The 13399-nt window shown below is 39.4% G+C and overlaps 1 protein-coding gene across 1 annotated transcript in view; it reads right to left on the bottom strand.

The window, feature by feature from the left end:
* plxdc2b (plexin domain containing 2b) overlaps positions 1-13399 on the bottom strand; it is a 102125-nt gene that overhangs the window by 24927 nt on the left and 63799 nt on the right. The window contains exons 6-9 of the mRNA XM_075452892.1: positions 13206-13324; positions 11598-11697; positions 5910-6005; positions 5671-5752 (exon numbers count right to left, since the gene is read on the bottom strand). Of these exons, the coding sequence (XP_075309007.1) occupies positions 5671-5752; positions 5910-6005; positions 11598-11697; positions 13206-13324 (397 nt within the window). The remainder of the gene's footprint in view (positions 1-5670; positions 5753-5909; positions 6006-11597; positions 11698-13205; positions 13325-13399) is intronic.

Raw genomic sequence — 13399 nt, 5'->3', positions numbered from 1 at the left:
CGAAATCTATCAAGTTTCCTTCTTTGATAAAGAGGCTGAATCGATTCCCATGAGTCAATTTGTCTTTTTAAGCGGAAAAAATATTCATAGAGTAGTAGGAACATTGCAATGTATTTTCAATGCAACGTTCCCAACTGTTACTTAAGCATTCAGAAATTATTACAGAGATTGCTTCTTAATTTGATGATTGTAAATTCAAAGACTTTACTTTTAATTCATTCAACTTAACCATCAACTGAATGACTGTCAGGTTGCCATCAACAATATCTGTCAGTACATATCAGTTTTATAAATCAACCAACCACATGGTGTTATTCTCTGCACCAGAAAAAGATGGGGCCACACCCGTCCATTTTCTATAGCCACATCATCCAATTCAGGGTTGCAGGCGGGCTGGCAGGTGCACACTCCTGTGGTCAATTTAGAATAACCAATTATCCTCACATGCCTGTTTTTGGACGGTGGGAGGAAGCTGGAGTACCAGGTAAGAAACACGCATGCACAGGGAGGACATGCGAACTCCACAAAGAAAGGCGCCAGCTGAGAATCGAAGCAGAGACCCTCTCGCTGTGAGGTGACCGTGCTAACCACCACACAACTGTGTGGAACATGACACCACGCTTGTTAGAAACATTTAACTGTTAATATATCATTTACATCCAGCATCAGTAACACCTTTGGGAGTCCAGGTCATGAATCATCTAATGTTTTCAGTTCCTTTTTAAAGTCATTAAAGGTGGGGCTACTTTGAGTGACAGGTGGATAAACATAACCATGACCCACTGGAGTTGGTTTCCATCCTTTCCATTTCAAATTTGACCCAAAATGGTGGCTTCTAAAAGACAAACTCAAGGCTTCAAAAAACAGTTTATAAACCAAAAAGTCAGGTTACTGTGGCCATCCTCATCTTTGCAATACAGTCTATGGCTTTAATCCGGTTCAGATATGATCTAGAATGTACTGCAACTCATTTCTGTAAAGAGGGCCAGGTGTTATTCGTATGAGGCTTTTGTTTATGGCAGGTCTCATCCTCCTTATGTACGCGCCCTCGTCTACGATGGAACATTTATTAAAAACTTTGCATCATCATTCAAGTTACAGAGCTCATTTCATTTTGTAAAGTGATTCAGACATGCTTTAAGGTATTCAAAAAGGAAACAAGATTATTTCCAACACAATTTTTCTATCCACTGAGAGAGCATGTCAGTGTGAATCTACTGTAGCAGTAAGGACAGAGCATCAAGAAAATAGCGAAGCTTTGATAAAAATAAGACTCCCTGCTGCTGACTAAAACCAACTAAGCTCTGGTTTTGTCATAAAAGCATCCAGTGAGGCGATTCTGACAGCTGTCATTTCAGGAGCAAACATCTGGATTTAATGTTCTGTAGCTGATAAGCTACTGATATCTAAATGTCTACATCTGCCACTTTGATTAAACCTACCAACTTACTGAATACATGACTAAAGCCAAGGACAAATGCTGTAGTAATATTGAGTGTTTCATATATTTGTATGGAACATACTTAATCTGATTACTTGTGCAGCTGTTACACAGTAGTTGAAGCAAATGAATCACAGGGTGCCATTTCTTCTAAAAAGCTCCTCTTAGTATCAGCTCTTTGGTAGAAGGGCGAGCTGTTTTTTCTTTGACAATAAGAGGGGCACATTTTAGCTGGCTGAGAGAGATCAATGCACTGCAGCTTAATGTAAACAGATGAATGTCATGGAAACTGAGAAAACGTTTATCATTTTTGCTACAAATATTACTGCACTGCAAAAAAAAACAAAAAAAAAACACAAATACAGAAACAGAAACATGCTGCAAACAGCACTACAACAGAAGAGTTGCTGGTGTTATTTATAACTTGTAGGTCACCAAATGTAGTCGATTCTGAACCAGCAGAAACCTACATTGTTTCAGTTTTTAAACAGATTCTGAATTGAATACTAGTTTTGAAAAATAAGTGAGACCTTTTTGAAAATATGGGAACCTTTAACATATCTCTTATCAGTGACTCCACCTTTCCACCTTTTGCACCTCATTTAAGGTCAGCTGTCGTTATACTTTATCTATACCACCTCTATGTGCTGTCAATTGTTCTGTTTTAAACATTTGAAATCAATGCAAAAAAACAAACCAATTCTTAACCAAATTCAAAAACCTCAACCATACAAGCAGATTAGCAAGAGTGGCAGCTGCCCAGGAAGGCTTTATATCCACATTTGCACAGGTGCAGCCAGTTAACACAATTAGCTCACAGTAGTTCATGCAATCGCACGGTGGTGTGGTGGTTAGCACCATCGCCTCACAGCAAGAAGGTTCCAGGTTCAACACCCAGCTGGGGCCTTTCTGTGTGGAGTTTGCATGTTCTCCCCGTGTATGCGTGGGTTCTCTCCGGGTACTCCGGCTTCCTCCCACTGTCCAAAAAATCATGCATGTTAGGTTGATTGGCATCTCTAAATTGTCCTTAGGAGTGAGTGTGAGCGTGCATGGTTGTTTGTCTCGTTTGTCTCTATGTGGCCCTGCGATGGACTGGTGGCCTGTCCAGGGTGTACCCTGCCTCTCGCCCATTGACCGCTGGGATAGGCTCCAGCCCGCCCGCGACCCGATCGACGGATTCAGCGGTATAGATAATGGATGGATGGATAGTTCATGCAATCAACCAAAGACGGCAAGGCTGTTGCTGCTTGTGGAATCAGAGTGGCGTAACGCTGGCTACACAAAACCTAATCGATCAAATGTGTTATTTTGTGAAGAAAATAAGCTAAAATAAATGCTTTTCAGTTGGTTTTAGCATCTTCAATCACATGGTTAGAATATTATTGCAGAATTTTGAAGCCTATCTTCAGACTTTTGATTATTGTCAGCCTATCAATCTTAATTATCAATTGACAAAGGAAAGACTGCTGTTGGATTACTGTGTAGTTCACGCAAACTACACAGTAATCCAACAGCAGTCTTTCTTGCTAACAAAAGTTCCCTTTCCGTGTCATTGACATATTTGTCCATTTTTTGTGTTCCTAGAAACACTTCTATTTTTGTCTAGCTACGTGTGGCACGTTTTATTTTTGCAGCCTTTTGTTGTGAGTTTTTGCAGCTCGACCATATGTTGGCAAGTTTATGTTTATGTTTCCAAATTGATGAGTATTATCTTAGTCTGCAGTGCAGTGCTTCTGTTTGCACAAGTTTTCTATGGCTGCAGTGTTTTGAGCTCTCTCGGCCACACTGGATGACATATTCCTCAGAAAATGTAAAAGCTGTAAGGCTGCTGAGCCTGTTTGCTGACTCTTAACATAAAAGCCTTAAGACAACATTTTGCTCTGAGACTAGGACATATTAAAATTCACTATTTGTCTCCTTACCAGCCGTTTGTGAGGCACACCAACAATGTTTTTTGGGTAAACAAATCCTTGTGCTTCCTCCAAACACATCAACATTCAGATGCTCTGACACCTATGGCCCACTGCAGTGCCTGTCATGCTTTATTAACCTGCTTCACCGGCGGCTGCTCACATCAGCCAGAGCAAACTGATTCAACTTGTAACTTTGCATGAAAAAGGCGCAGAGCTCTTACCTTCCCAGCACTTCACAGTGAGAGAAGTTCATTAAGGTTGTTCTTTTAAAATGCCAGCGGCTTTCATTAACCCTGCAGCCAGCAAGGCCGCCACAGTTTTTAATTAGTGCATACCAAAAGCATGTTCGCCTTTTTCAAAAGCAAGTGGCTCAAGGATACAAAGGGCAGGGGGAGACTGAACAGTCAGACATTAACACAGTCAGAAAGCTAATTAAAATGCTTCTTAATGAGACCACTGCTACAGGCGTACAGAGTCTCTCCAAAGCATCCATAAATTGCTGAACAAAAAAAACACTTTTTCATGTTGCCGAGCTGTAAATTAGTTTGTCTCTGTCACAGGCAAGAAGATTTAAGATGCACCGCTGAAGGAAAGTCAAATCCAAAAACCCCTTGTAGGGCCCTGATAACAAATCAAAGCGGACAGAGCACAAGTGTTGCACATTTCTTAAGTCAAACACATTACTCAGAATAAGCGATGACTCAAAAATAAAAGAGTGGCGGATTAATATTTGATGCATATGGACAACAAAATGCATAAACAACCAAAGGGAAGTGATGGTGGCTCCAGGGACCAAACTGTATACAGCCTGACAACAACCTCCAAGAAGACAGTAAACATCTGCTGACATTCAAACTGAAATTTTCTTAACTCACATGGATGATTAAGCTCTTGTTGCTCAGTATAATTAATTAATCCCCTCTTGTGTTTTTAACTGAGACTCTCCTATTAGGCAAAACAAAACAAAATCCACCACTGCTCACATTTCAGCTGTCAGGAAATTCTGGGGAGGAACACCGACACTTCTTCAGCAGCTCAAATATTTACTTTTGTTTGAAGAGCGGGGAGACGAGTGGGGATAAGAGCAGAGGTTTACGGAGCAGGTGTGAGTTGAGAGAAAGTCTAAATACGATGTTTTCTTTCTCTGAACAGACAGAAACTTTGTTCTGATGTTGATGGAAGCGGAATAAAAGATATTTCTGATAATTATGGCACTGCCTGACCAGACGTTTGAGTTTTTATCAACGTGTTTTATTAGTATCTTTTGCTACTAAGCAAAATTTAAATAAAGACTTATTATTAAAAGCTTACAATAAGACTTAGAGCTCCAAATATTTTCATTGGCTGACATGATGCAGAATGCGGTATTGCACTGTCTTGCTGAATTAAGCAAGCCCTTTTCCTGAAAAAGACGTTATCTGATGGCAGCATATGTTGCTCAAATTCCATCTATATCGTTCACAAATCAATTACACCTTCAAAGATGCTCAAGTTTCAAATTGCCATGTGAACTAATACACCCCCACAGATGCTGTCTTTTGAACCGTGTGCCAGATGGCCTCTCTCCTCTTTAGCCCGGAGAGCCTAGTGTCCATCATTTGCAAAAAGAATGTGTGAATGCAATAAAGAACTATGTTTATCGCCGACAATTTTCAGAGGTGTTCCTGAAATCCTCATTCCCTGGTGTTTGGGCTTTTCACCCTACCACACTTCATCTTTAATGTTTTTTCACTCTGTCAAAAACTCTCCTTATTAATTATTGCTGTGACTTATTATTAATTCTGGTGTCACAACTCTGGTCTTATGGTCTCCTTGCATGCTGCTATACGAGCCAATCGGTCCGCTACCTTTCCTTTGAATGTTCCATTCATTATCCATCCAGCCTGCCTCTTCCCTATCGCCACCTCTTTCTAATGCTTGAGGGGCCTTATTAGAAGTCTCTGTCCCCCTCCTAACTCTGCTCATCCACCACTAAAATCTATACTCCAAGGGGTCTTATCCTATTCCCTTTCTTTGTTCATCTGACTGCAACACCAAGATGATCCATTGTCGTCTAATCGCAAAACAAAAAGATTTTTCATCAATCTCTTACATCAATCCATGTAGTTTACTTCTTTAAATGAAATTCACATAATAGAAATAACATTATTTAAAGGAGATAATGAAATTGGCAAATTCTTAACAAGCTATTATTGAGAAAACTTATTCTTTCAATGAACTTTTATGTGCAGGTGTGCACAGTATATGTGCACCACAGTACAAATAAATATGTGAAGATGGTGAGGGGCGTGTAAAAGAAAGTAAAAGAAGTCCAACCTGTTGAGCCGATGGCACCAGCTGCAGTTGAAGTTGATCTGTGAGGAGATGCAGGCAGCACAGCTGGTGAACTGGAGACACGCTACAGACGAGAGAGAGATCATAACAGGTCAGAACATCTATGCAATCAATAGCCTATGAGTCACAGAAATCCTCTAGGTACCAGTTGATAATGATCGGGAATTCATTCAGAGGCTTCGACTGACTGAGTCAAAAGAGGGTACAATAAATTGTCTTACTGGGTAAAGGTGTCATTTCAAGAGCTGTAGAATTGGTGATCCTCATCTTTGTCAGCTCCACTCGGTGGTACTCATAGATCGTCCTACGCCTCACATCTATAATTTGCAAGAAGAAGACAGAGTAAGAGTGTGAAGACAACACTGCATATCTTACACACTGAGATAAAAACTGGGACAAGTGGTCCCTGAAGAAAGAGGAAAGAGAGCAGGAGGCAGAATCAGGTCATATGGGTTGCTGACAAAGCACTTCTCTGCTTTCTTTGTGCCCAAAATGTCAGGCCACAACTTGGCATTGGATGGGAGCAATTTCCCCAGAGACCTGATATGAATCTGACCCTGTTGAAAGGCTGCCCTCCCAGTCATCTGTAACTGTTAGGCGGGGTTAGATGAATAGCGAATGATTAGATACATCACTGACTCTCATTGCATCCTAACTACAGTGGAATGGGATGGTTTCTTTTACTGGTGATGTATCTTCACTAGGATACAAGGAAAAAAGATCCAGATAAACTGCATCCAGTGTCTTAAAGGATCATATAATATTGTAGTAATCATTTCAAACCCTAAGTGGATATTAATGTGATTTTCTGTGCAGGTGTTACAGGAAATACACAGTTAATCTGCAGAATAAATAACAGACATGCACTGAAACTCTATTTGCTTGACTGATGAGCTGCAAGATTTAAATTCAATAAAGATGACCATGACTGTGATGAAAACAAACTCTCAGCCATGATGTAATAGTTCCTACAAGTGAAAACTGTTTAAGGTTAAAGAAACTGTTTGACATTTCGGGAAATATTTGATAAGTGAGATTAAAATGGCTGCAAATATGTACAGTTACCTGACCGGTAGCTTAGCTTATCTTAGCACAAGTACTGGAAACATGCTAACATGCTATTTTGTATTTCATTTGGTACAAAAAAGGTACATAAAGCCAGTTGGGGTTTTACAGGAGTTATATGGTGGATATGTGCCAAGCTCGGCTAATGGTAGCTTTGTATTTAGCATACAATCTCACTGTTATTTGGTCAAGTGCTGGGAAGCAAATGGTTTCAGCGTTTCATCACATTTATTGACATTTTTCAAAGATTTTTGACAGCTTTTCTTACACCTTGATCACGTTCATTTTAAATGTCTTGCGAGATCTTTACATAATGATGAGACTGGACATCTCACTACATGATGATGTAGACCTTTGCCACAGTTGATTTGGCCACAAACACTTAAGGAGGTAGGAGGGATGGATGATGGCTTTAGTTTGTCAACTTTTACACAAAACAAGTTCAACAACATTCCACATGCTGTCCACAATCCTTTTGCTTTTCTGTTTCACCTTGACTCGTGAATGATTAGGGTTAGGAGTTACAAAATACATGTTTAGGGGTTGAAATGTAAACACAGGGGTTAAGGGCATAGTCGGTGTTCATGTCCTGCCCAGAAAATAATAGACTTCGGATATGTTGCCATCTCAAACACATCTATTGCACGTTTTCTGGTGAGACTGGAGAGGATGTTTTGAAGCCAGCACTGAGAAGCTGTCAGTGTTTTTGCACTTCAGGGCACTTCCACATTGGCTTCACTTTCAGCACGTCCATCTTTTAATAACACTCTCTAGTTAAACCTGAAGGTTGCTATTGTAATTGCTCACAAGGTCATCTTCGAAGTCTCCATCTGCAAAAAGAGTACCAGCATCACTGTTACCATAGTAACTCACAGTCCTGCCAGCTTGCCCAGCAAAGGGCACATGGATAACCTTTGCTGCAGAGAAGCTATATTTCTCTATAAAAGCTATAAAAACTGAAAAACTATTGCAGCACTATGCTGCTCTATCTTATGTACACTTATACGCTATGATGTTATCAGTACATCATTTGTGAGAGCTGAGAGCTGAAGATGTGAATAGGAGCCCCTGTCCTCAAAAAACACTACAGCTCCTTGCAATATTTCTAAAGAGATAAAAACTGGTTGGACCTTGAAAAGTAAAATTAGAAACTAGACCAAATGAGTTAATAAATATAAGGAATCATGATGGTTTACAAAAACTCTTCACATTTTACCCACGTTTCCTCCAGTTACCACTGTATAAAGGTAAATTCACTTCTGAATCACATTATACGTAAACTTGGGAAACCCTCTAATCCCCTGAAGCTTTTATTTTCAGTGCCTTTTTTCACTTGCTTGATTGATTTTTACTTGAATTGTTGACTGCATTGGCTTCAGAATTCTTCTTATGCAATAGGACATTGCTTCCCTGCAGACCTGCTTGGTTTGATTACACACAAGACGACTGATCAAAGCAGCAAATGTGAGCCAACCCAGTTCCCCCTGACAATAAGACCACCCTTCTTTTACCTCTTCTCCTCCCCTAGTGTCTGACTTCCTCTTGCTTCAAGCAAAGGGATTATCAGGTGCCTAATGACACGGTGGGGGCTAGAGGAAGGTCAGTTCTCCAGCCTGAGGCTACTGATGTGTGGGCAGACTGTGCAGGCTCGTGGTTAAGCTACAAATCAGATCAATTATATCCCCTTCCCAGCCGCTACATTAATGCTGCCTCGTAAGTTTTTAGATACTTTCACTGGAAATTTATGTTTCATCAATTGCATACATAAAGCTAAATGAAACTAATCTTAAAAAAATCAGGTGTAGCCAAGCATAATCAAGTGTAACCCTATTAAACTTGAAAATACTGTGCAAAAATTAGATGCATGCATATGCTCTTAACTAAAATGAAATAAATGGCTGCTGCTGTTTGTTAATTTGATCATACTGAATGGCAAAGTAATGAAACAGTTAAGAAAAACTTAGAAATAAAGGTAGCACACTAATCAAACACATTCTGGATGTCTGTATTGACAAAAATATTATAACTTTGTTTCATTAATGACATTATTACACTCTATATGCAGTTAACCATAATGCTTCTTATTGTTAATGTGCATTTTTGGTGAGACTAATCTAAATAATCATATTGAGCGTTAATTATTGTATACAATTTACAGCTCCAGCTTTGGCATCTTCCTGCCTTGATCATCATCCAGGGACCCAAGAGAAAACATAAAAAGATTGGAGGTGGTTTTGAATTCATTTAGAAACTAAATCACTGTGATTGATAAAGTATCATCAGGCATGAGGGAAGTATATTAAAGCTGGATCTTCATATGTGCTCGCTAATTAAACAACCTGGCCACAGGACACCCACAAATCTTCTAACTCATCTCTGCCTTTACAGGCTGAGCTGGGGTGTGAGCTGCCTGGAGGTTGTATAAAACGTTTTATTTGAGCTTTTAGAATGAAGCAAAGCCACAGCGACATAAACAACGTCTTCTGGTTGCCATGGTTGCTATGAAGTAACTGGCAGCAGAGACACTTATTGGAGTTCTTTGTGGTGTAGCCTGCAAAAGTCTATTTTTTCCCCTCTCAGGTTTATGGCTTAATGTACTCAAAATGCCAATAATGAGAACCTGTCAAAATGCTCTTTTTTTTATCAAGATGATAAGCTTTAAATGAAACCTAGGGTAAAATAAGGTTTGAACATGGCTTTCAGTTTTTACTTGCATTTTTTCTTTAAAGATTTGCAAAAACTGTGATGCCTGGGAAGCATATGAATCTCACAACTCACACAGCGGCTGCTTGTAGAATATTTGTTTGTTTCATCTGATGAAAGAGTTTGATTTGGTTTGTGAAATCCAAATCTAATGTCAGGGGGATGATCTAGATGCCGTCCTCCTCCTCAGCAAAATTACCAAACTGCATCTGCTTTCCTAACATGCCCATGTGCATTGGCTTGTGTTACGGAGATAGACTGTTGCTCCGCTTGACTAACCTTGTTAAAAAAAATAGCAAATCATTTCTTGGGTCCAAATGGCATAAATGTCACCATTAGAGGATATGCACGAGGTTCTTAGTAGACATTTTCCCTAAGGTGTGAGGCTACTGCAAGGGCACTGACTGCACAAGCATTGCAAACCAAATTAGAGTTGAAAAATGCTGCAGTTAATGACTTGATACCTTTTTGGGGAAGATTTGTCTAAATTTTGGGGATGTACAACAACTAAAAAGTGACCACAAACACAGCCTGGAAAGCTATGTTAAACCAGTGTGCAATTTCTATTCTATTCTTTTTAAAATTGAACAAACATCAAGTCTGGCTAACTATCTTAGAACGTTAACAGAATTTAGGCTAAGATTAGCACTTCTGTTTTGCAGTAATGTGCTCTTTATTTTTACTTCTTACGTCTGGAGATCTAATAAAAAGCAGCATTATCTGTGAGAACTTTGACGACACCACATCCATCTATTCATTTTCTATACCCTCTTAATCCAACGTCACGGGAAGGCTGGAGCCTATTCCAGCAGTCATTGGGCAAGAGGCGGGTTACACCCTGGACAGGGTCCAGTCCATCACAGGGCCACACAGAGACAAACGAGACACACAACTATCCACATTCACAAGCACTCCTATGGCCAATTTAGAGTCACCAATTATCCTAACATGCATGTTTTTGGGTGATGTTATTTTATAAAGCCGGCCCTAGAGTGTCATGTTTACATGTGACCGGGTCAAGGAATTCAAATAAATTCGGCCAAGGAAAATGTTATCAACCATTTAATCAACCAATTAGCAAGCTATTAAATTTTGCCAGGAACATTTTGTTTTAGCCAGTCCTTTGATATAAATGCTGCTTTTCTCAAACTTTGTCTGACAAAAACCCCCCCCAAAAAATCAAAACACCAACTGTTTAAAAAACAATGGACAATTTAAACTAGTGAATCTGCATATATTTAGCTTGCGATCACTGTCATTGTGACATGAAAATAGGACAAGGCAGGCATTATGTTAGCTGTTTGAGAGCAAAAGGTTTCGGCTGTTTAATATTTTACTAAAAACAGATTGAGGCAAATATATTATTCTAGTTTCTTGAGAGTCAGGGTCAGAGCAGTAATCTCTACAGATCAAGTTTCTGAGCAGAATAGGGTCTTGCCAAGATGTTTTTCCATGCCCAATGCAACACCTCAGTCTCAATTTGTCTCTAGTCAAGATTTCATCACTTTGCAACTGCAGCTGCACCAGTTTCATCATGTTGTGTCAGCGGCATCAAAGACAGCTTAGTTTATTAAGTGTAAGAGGTCAGCGAGAAGGTCCCACGTTCAAATCTTTATACCGACAACAGCTTTATGGAGATATATAAGACAAAAAACAAGTAAGAAACATTTGTATCAAACGTCTATTCCAACAAGTTGGTTATACTGTAACTAAACTTGCTAAATGATACGTCTCTCTACATTTTGCTTAGAACTTAACGATGCCAAGTGAAGAAAGTAGAATTTTCTAAGATATCAACAAATAACTTCTCTTCAAGTTTTACACATGCAATGAAAACACTGACTAAATTGCTGGCTAAATCCCCCTTGACAACTAATTATTGTAGGAGATTTCGACTCACAGGCCAAGAGAGGCAAAATTTGTTTTCAAGTGTTTTCCCCCTTTGCTTGCATTTGTTTCAAATTTAACGGGCATTTATCACAGTAACTCAAAAACAAATGGATGAGGCAGATCTGAAGTCGTTCCCGCTGCCCTCTGAGTGAAAGTGCAGAGGAGGTGAAGTCGGAGTTAAAGCAAAAGAGATTAGGCGTAGACTATGTAGGTTTGCAAATTTAAACCAGAAATGTGTGTGTGAGACTCACTGGGTATTTGCTGAATCTTGTGGACCACCACAAAGGCATCAGACAAGCCCACCTTAACCGGATGATTGACAGAGCTGATCTGTGACAGCTCAACGGGGATCTGAAATAAGAAAAAAAGCAAAAATCAATGACCAGTATTATTAGGTCCCGGGGACACACTGCTGAATACCGACAGGTCACACCAGTGTGACAGTGCTGACGGGCTGTCTAAGGAATCTGCTCGAGCTTAATGCAACTTGAACATGCACGTTGTTCTGTGGAGCAAAGCGCAAGCACGTCAGATAAAGACACAATCTGGTATTTAGATTTCACATCGTGATAAGATGTGATTAAACATGTCAAAGTGATGTGTGACATAAGGATGAGTTTGTAAAATACAAGAAGCTGCGCTGAGCAAATCATGCAATCGCTGAGGTTATATAAAAACTGGGATTCTGTGTATTGGTCAGGCTATTCTTCTTAAACAAGCAATGGCAGTTCTATTAAACATCCCAGCAGCTTTCAGATAAGCTCTTCTAATGCGTGAAAAAAACAAATTACATAAGAGCCCTCATTCATAAGAGAAGCAGCCTCAATGCCGTAAACACTGCAATTATCATCAATCCTTACTTAATGCAGGTTCACACTCCGAAAGTTGTCTCTGTTGAATAATATCTTTCATGTCCTACTTTCTTGTCTTGTCCTTCAATATAGTTTTGAAATTTGGAAATTAACTGATACTGTTGGCATTTTCTCAAGGATCTGCCAAAAAATGAATGACTTTGTTTGTCATGTTGACGTCCCCATGCTGCGTGGGCTAATAACAAAAGACATGTGAACATGGATCTTCGCTTTATCTAAAAGATAATCAGTGCTAAATGTTAGAAATTACTAAGATGTTTCAAAAATTGTTAAGAGTTAGAAACAGCAGGGGAAACGGATTGTGTGAGCTGTGATTCGGAGGAAGTGTGAGCTGAGTCATGGTTTAATTTAAACTATGTGTGCAGTGATGTTTGAAGTGTCTCCATTTTAAATTAAATGGGACCGGAAATATTGGCGATTGAGATTCCCTAAGGATCATATTGTAATACTTTTGTCATGTGGGAATTTTTTTGCAGACAGTTGAGATTCATGGTAAGTTTTTCCTCTCCCTCTCATTTCTATAAAGTGACACAAAGTGTTTCATAAGACTTCATAAGAAGAAAAAAAAAAGATTAGTGTTAAAACAAAGCACATGCTAAAATACAGTTACTTTAAGAACTCTAAATGAGATATGAATAAACTACTCTAAATAAACTGCCATTGAATTGTCCTTAAAAAGGATTCCTGGCGTGTGTTTTTTTTTCCAGCTGTATAGTACATAAAAGCTGAGTGCTGCCTGTTTCATGTTTAGTCCTGACTCTGGAAACAGTAACCAAAATCACTCAGTACTTTATAAATCAATGGCAGATTTTTAAAAGGTTATTTGAGTAACAGGAAATCAGTGCAGAAAATTAATAAACAGTGTCAGAAAGACCAAAAGGACACGTAGTAAGAAATAAAAGGTCAGGTGGGAGGAAGACGAGGGTTGACGAGATTTCTTCAAAGAGAACTAAAGAAGAAAATATAAAAACAGTGGTAGATCTCCACCTCTTTGTATGCAAAGACGATTCTGCCTGTGTTGTGCAGTGTGGCCTGGAAGGTGAAGCTTCCCAGGTTGTAGTTGTCCTGTAGGTGGACGTGGTCCCACTGCACCACCAGAGCTGTGCCTACAGAGAAAAGAACAACAACGAAAACCCATTTAGATTCACTGAAGAAGAATCCAGTAACAAGGACAGATTGAC

Source organism: Odontesthes bonariensis, chromosome 20 (assembly GCF_027942865.1).
Source record: "Odontesthes bonariensis isolate fOdoBon6 chromosome 20, fOdoBon6.hap1, whole genome shotgun sequence".
Lineage (NCBI taxonomy): Eukaryota > Metazoa > Chordata > Actinopteri > Atheriniformes > Atherinopsidae > Odontesthes > Odontesthes bonariensis.
Note: the sequence above shows the minus strand (reverse complement) of the source record. Positions and strands in the feature narration are given on the sequence as shown.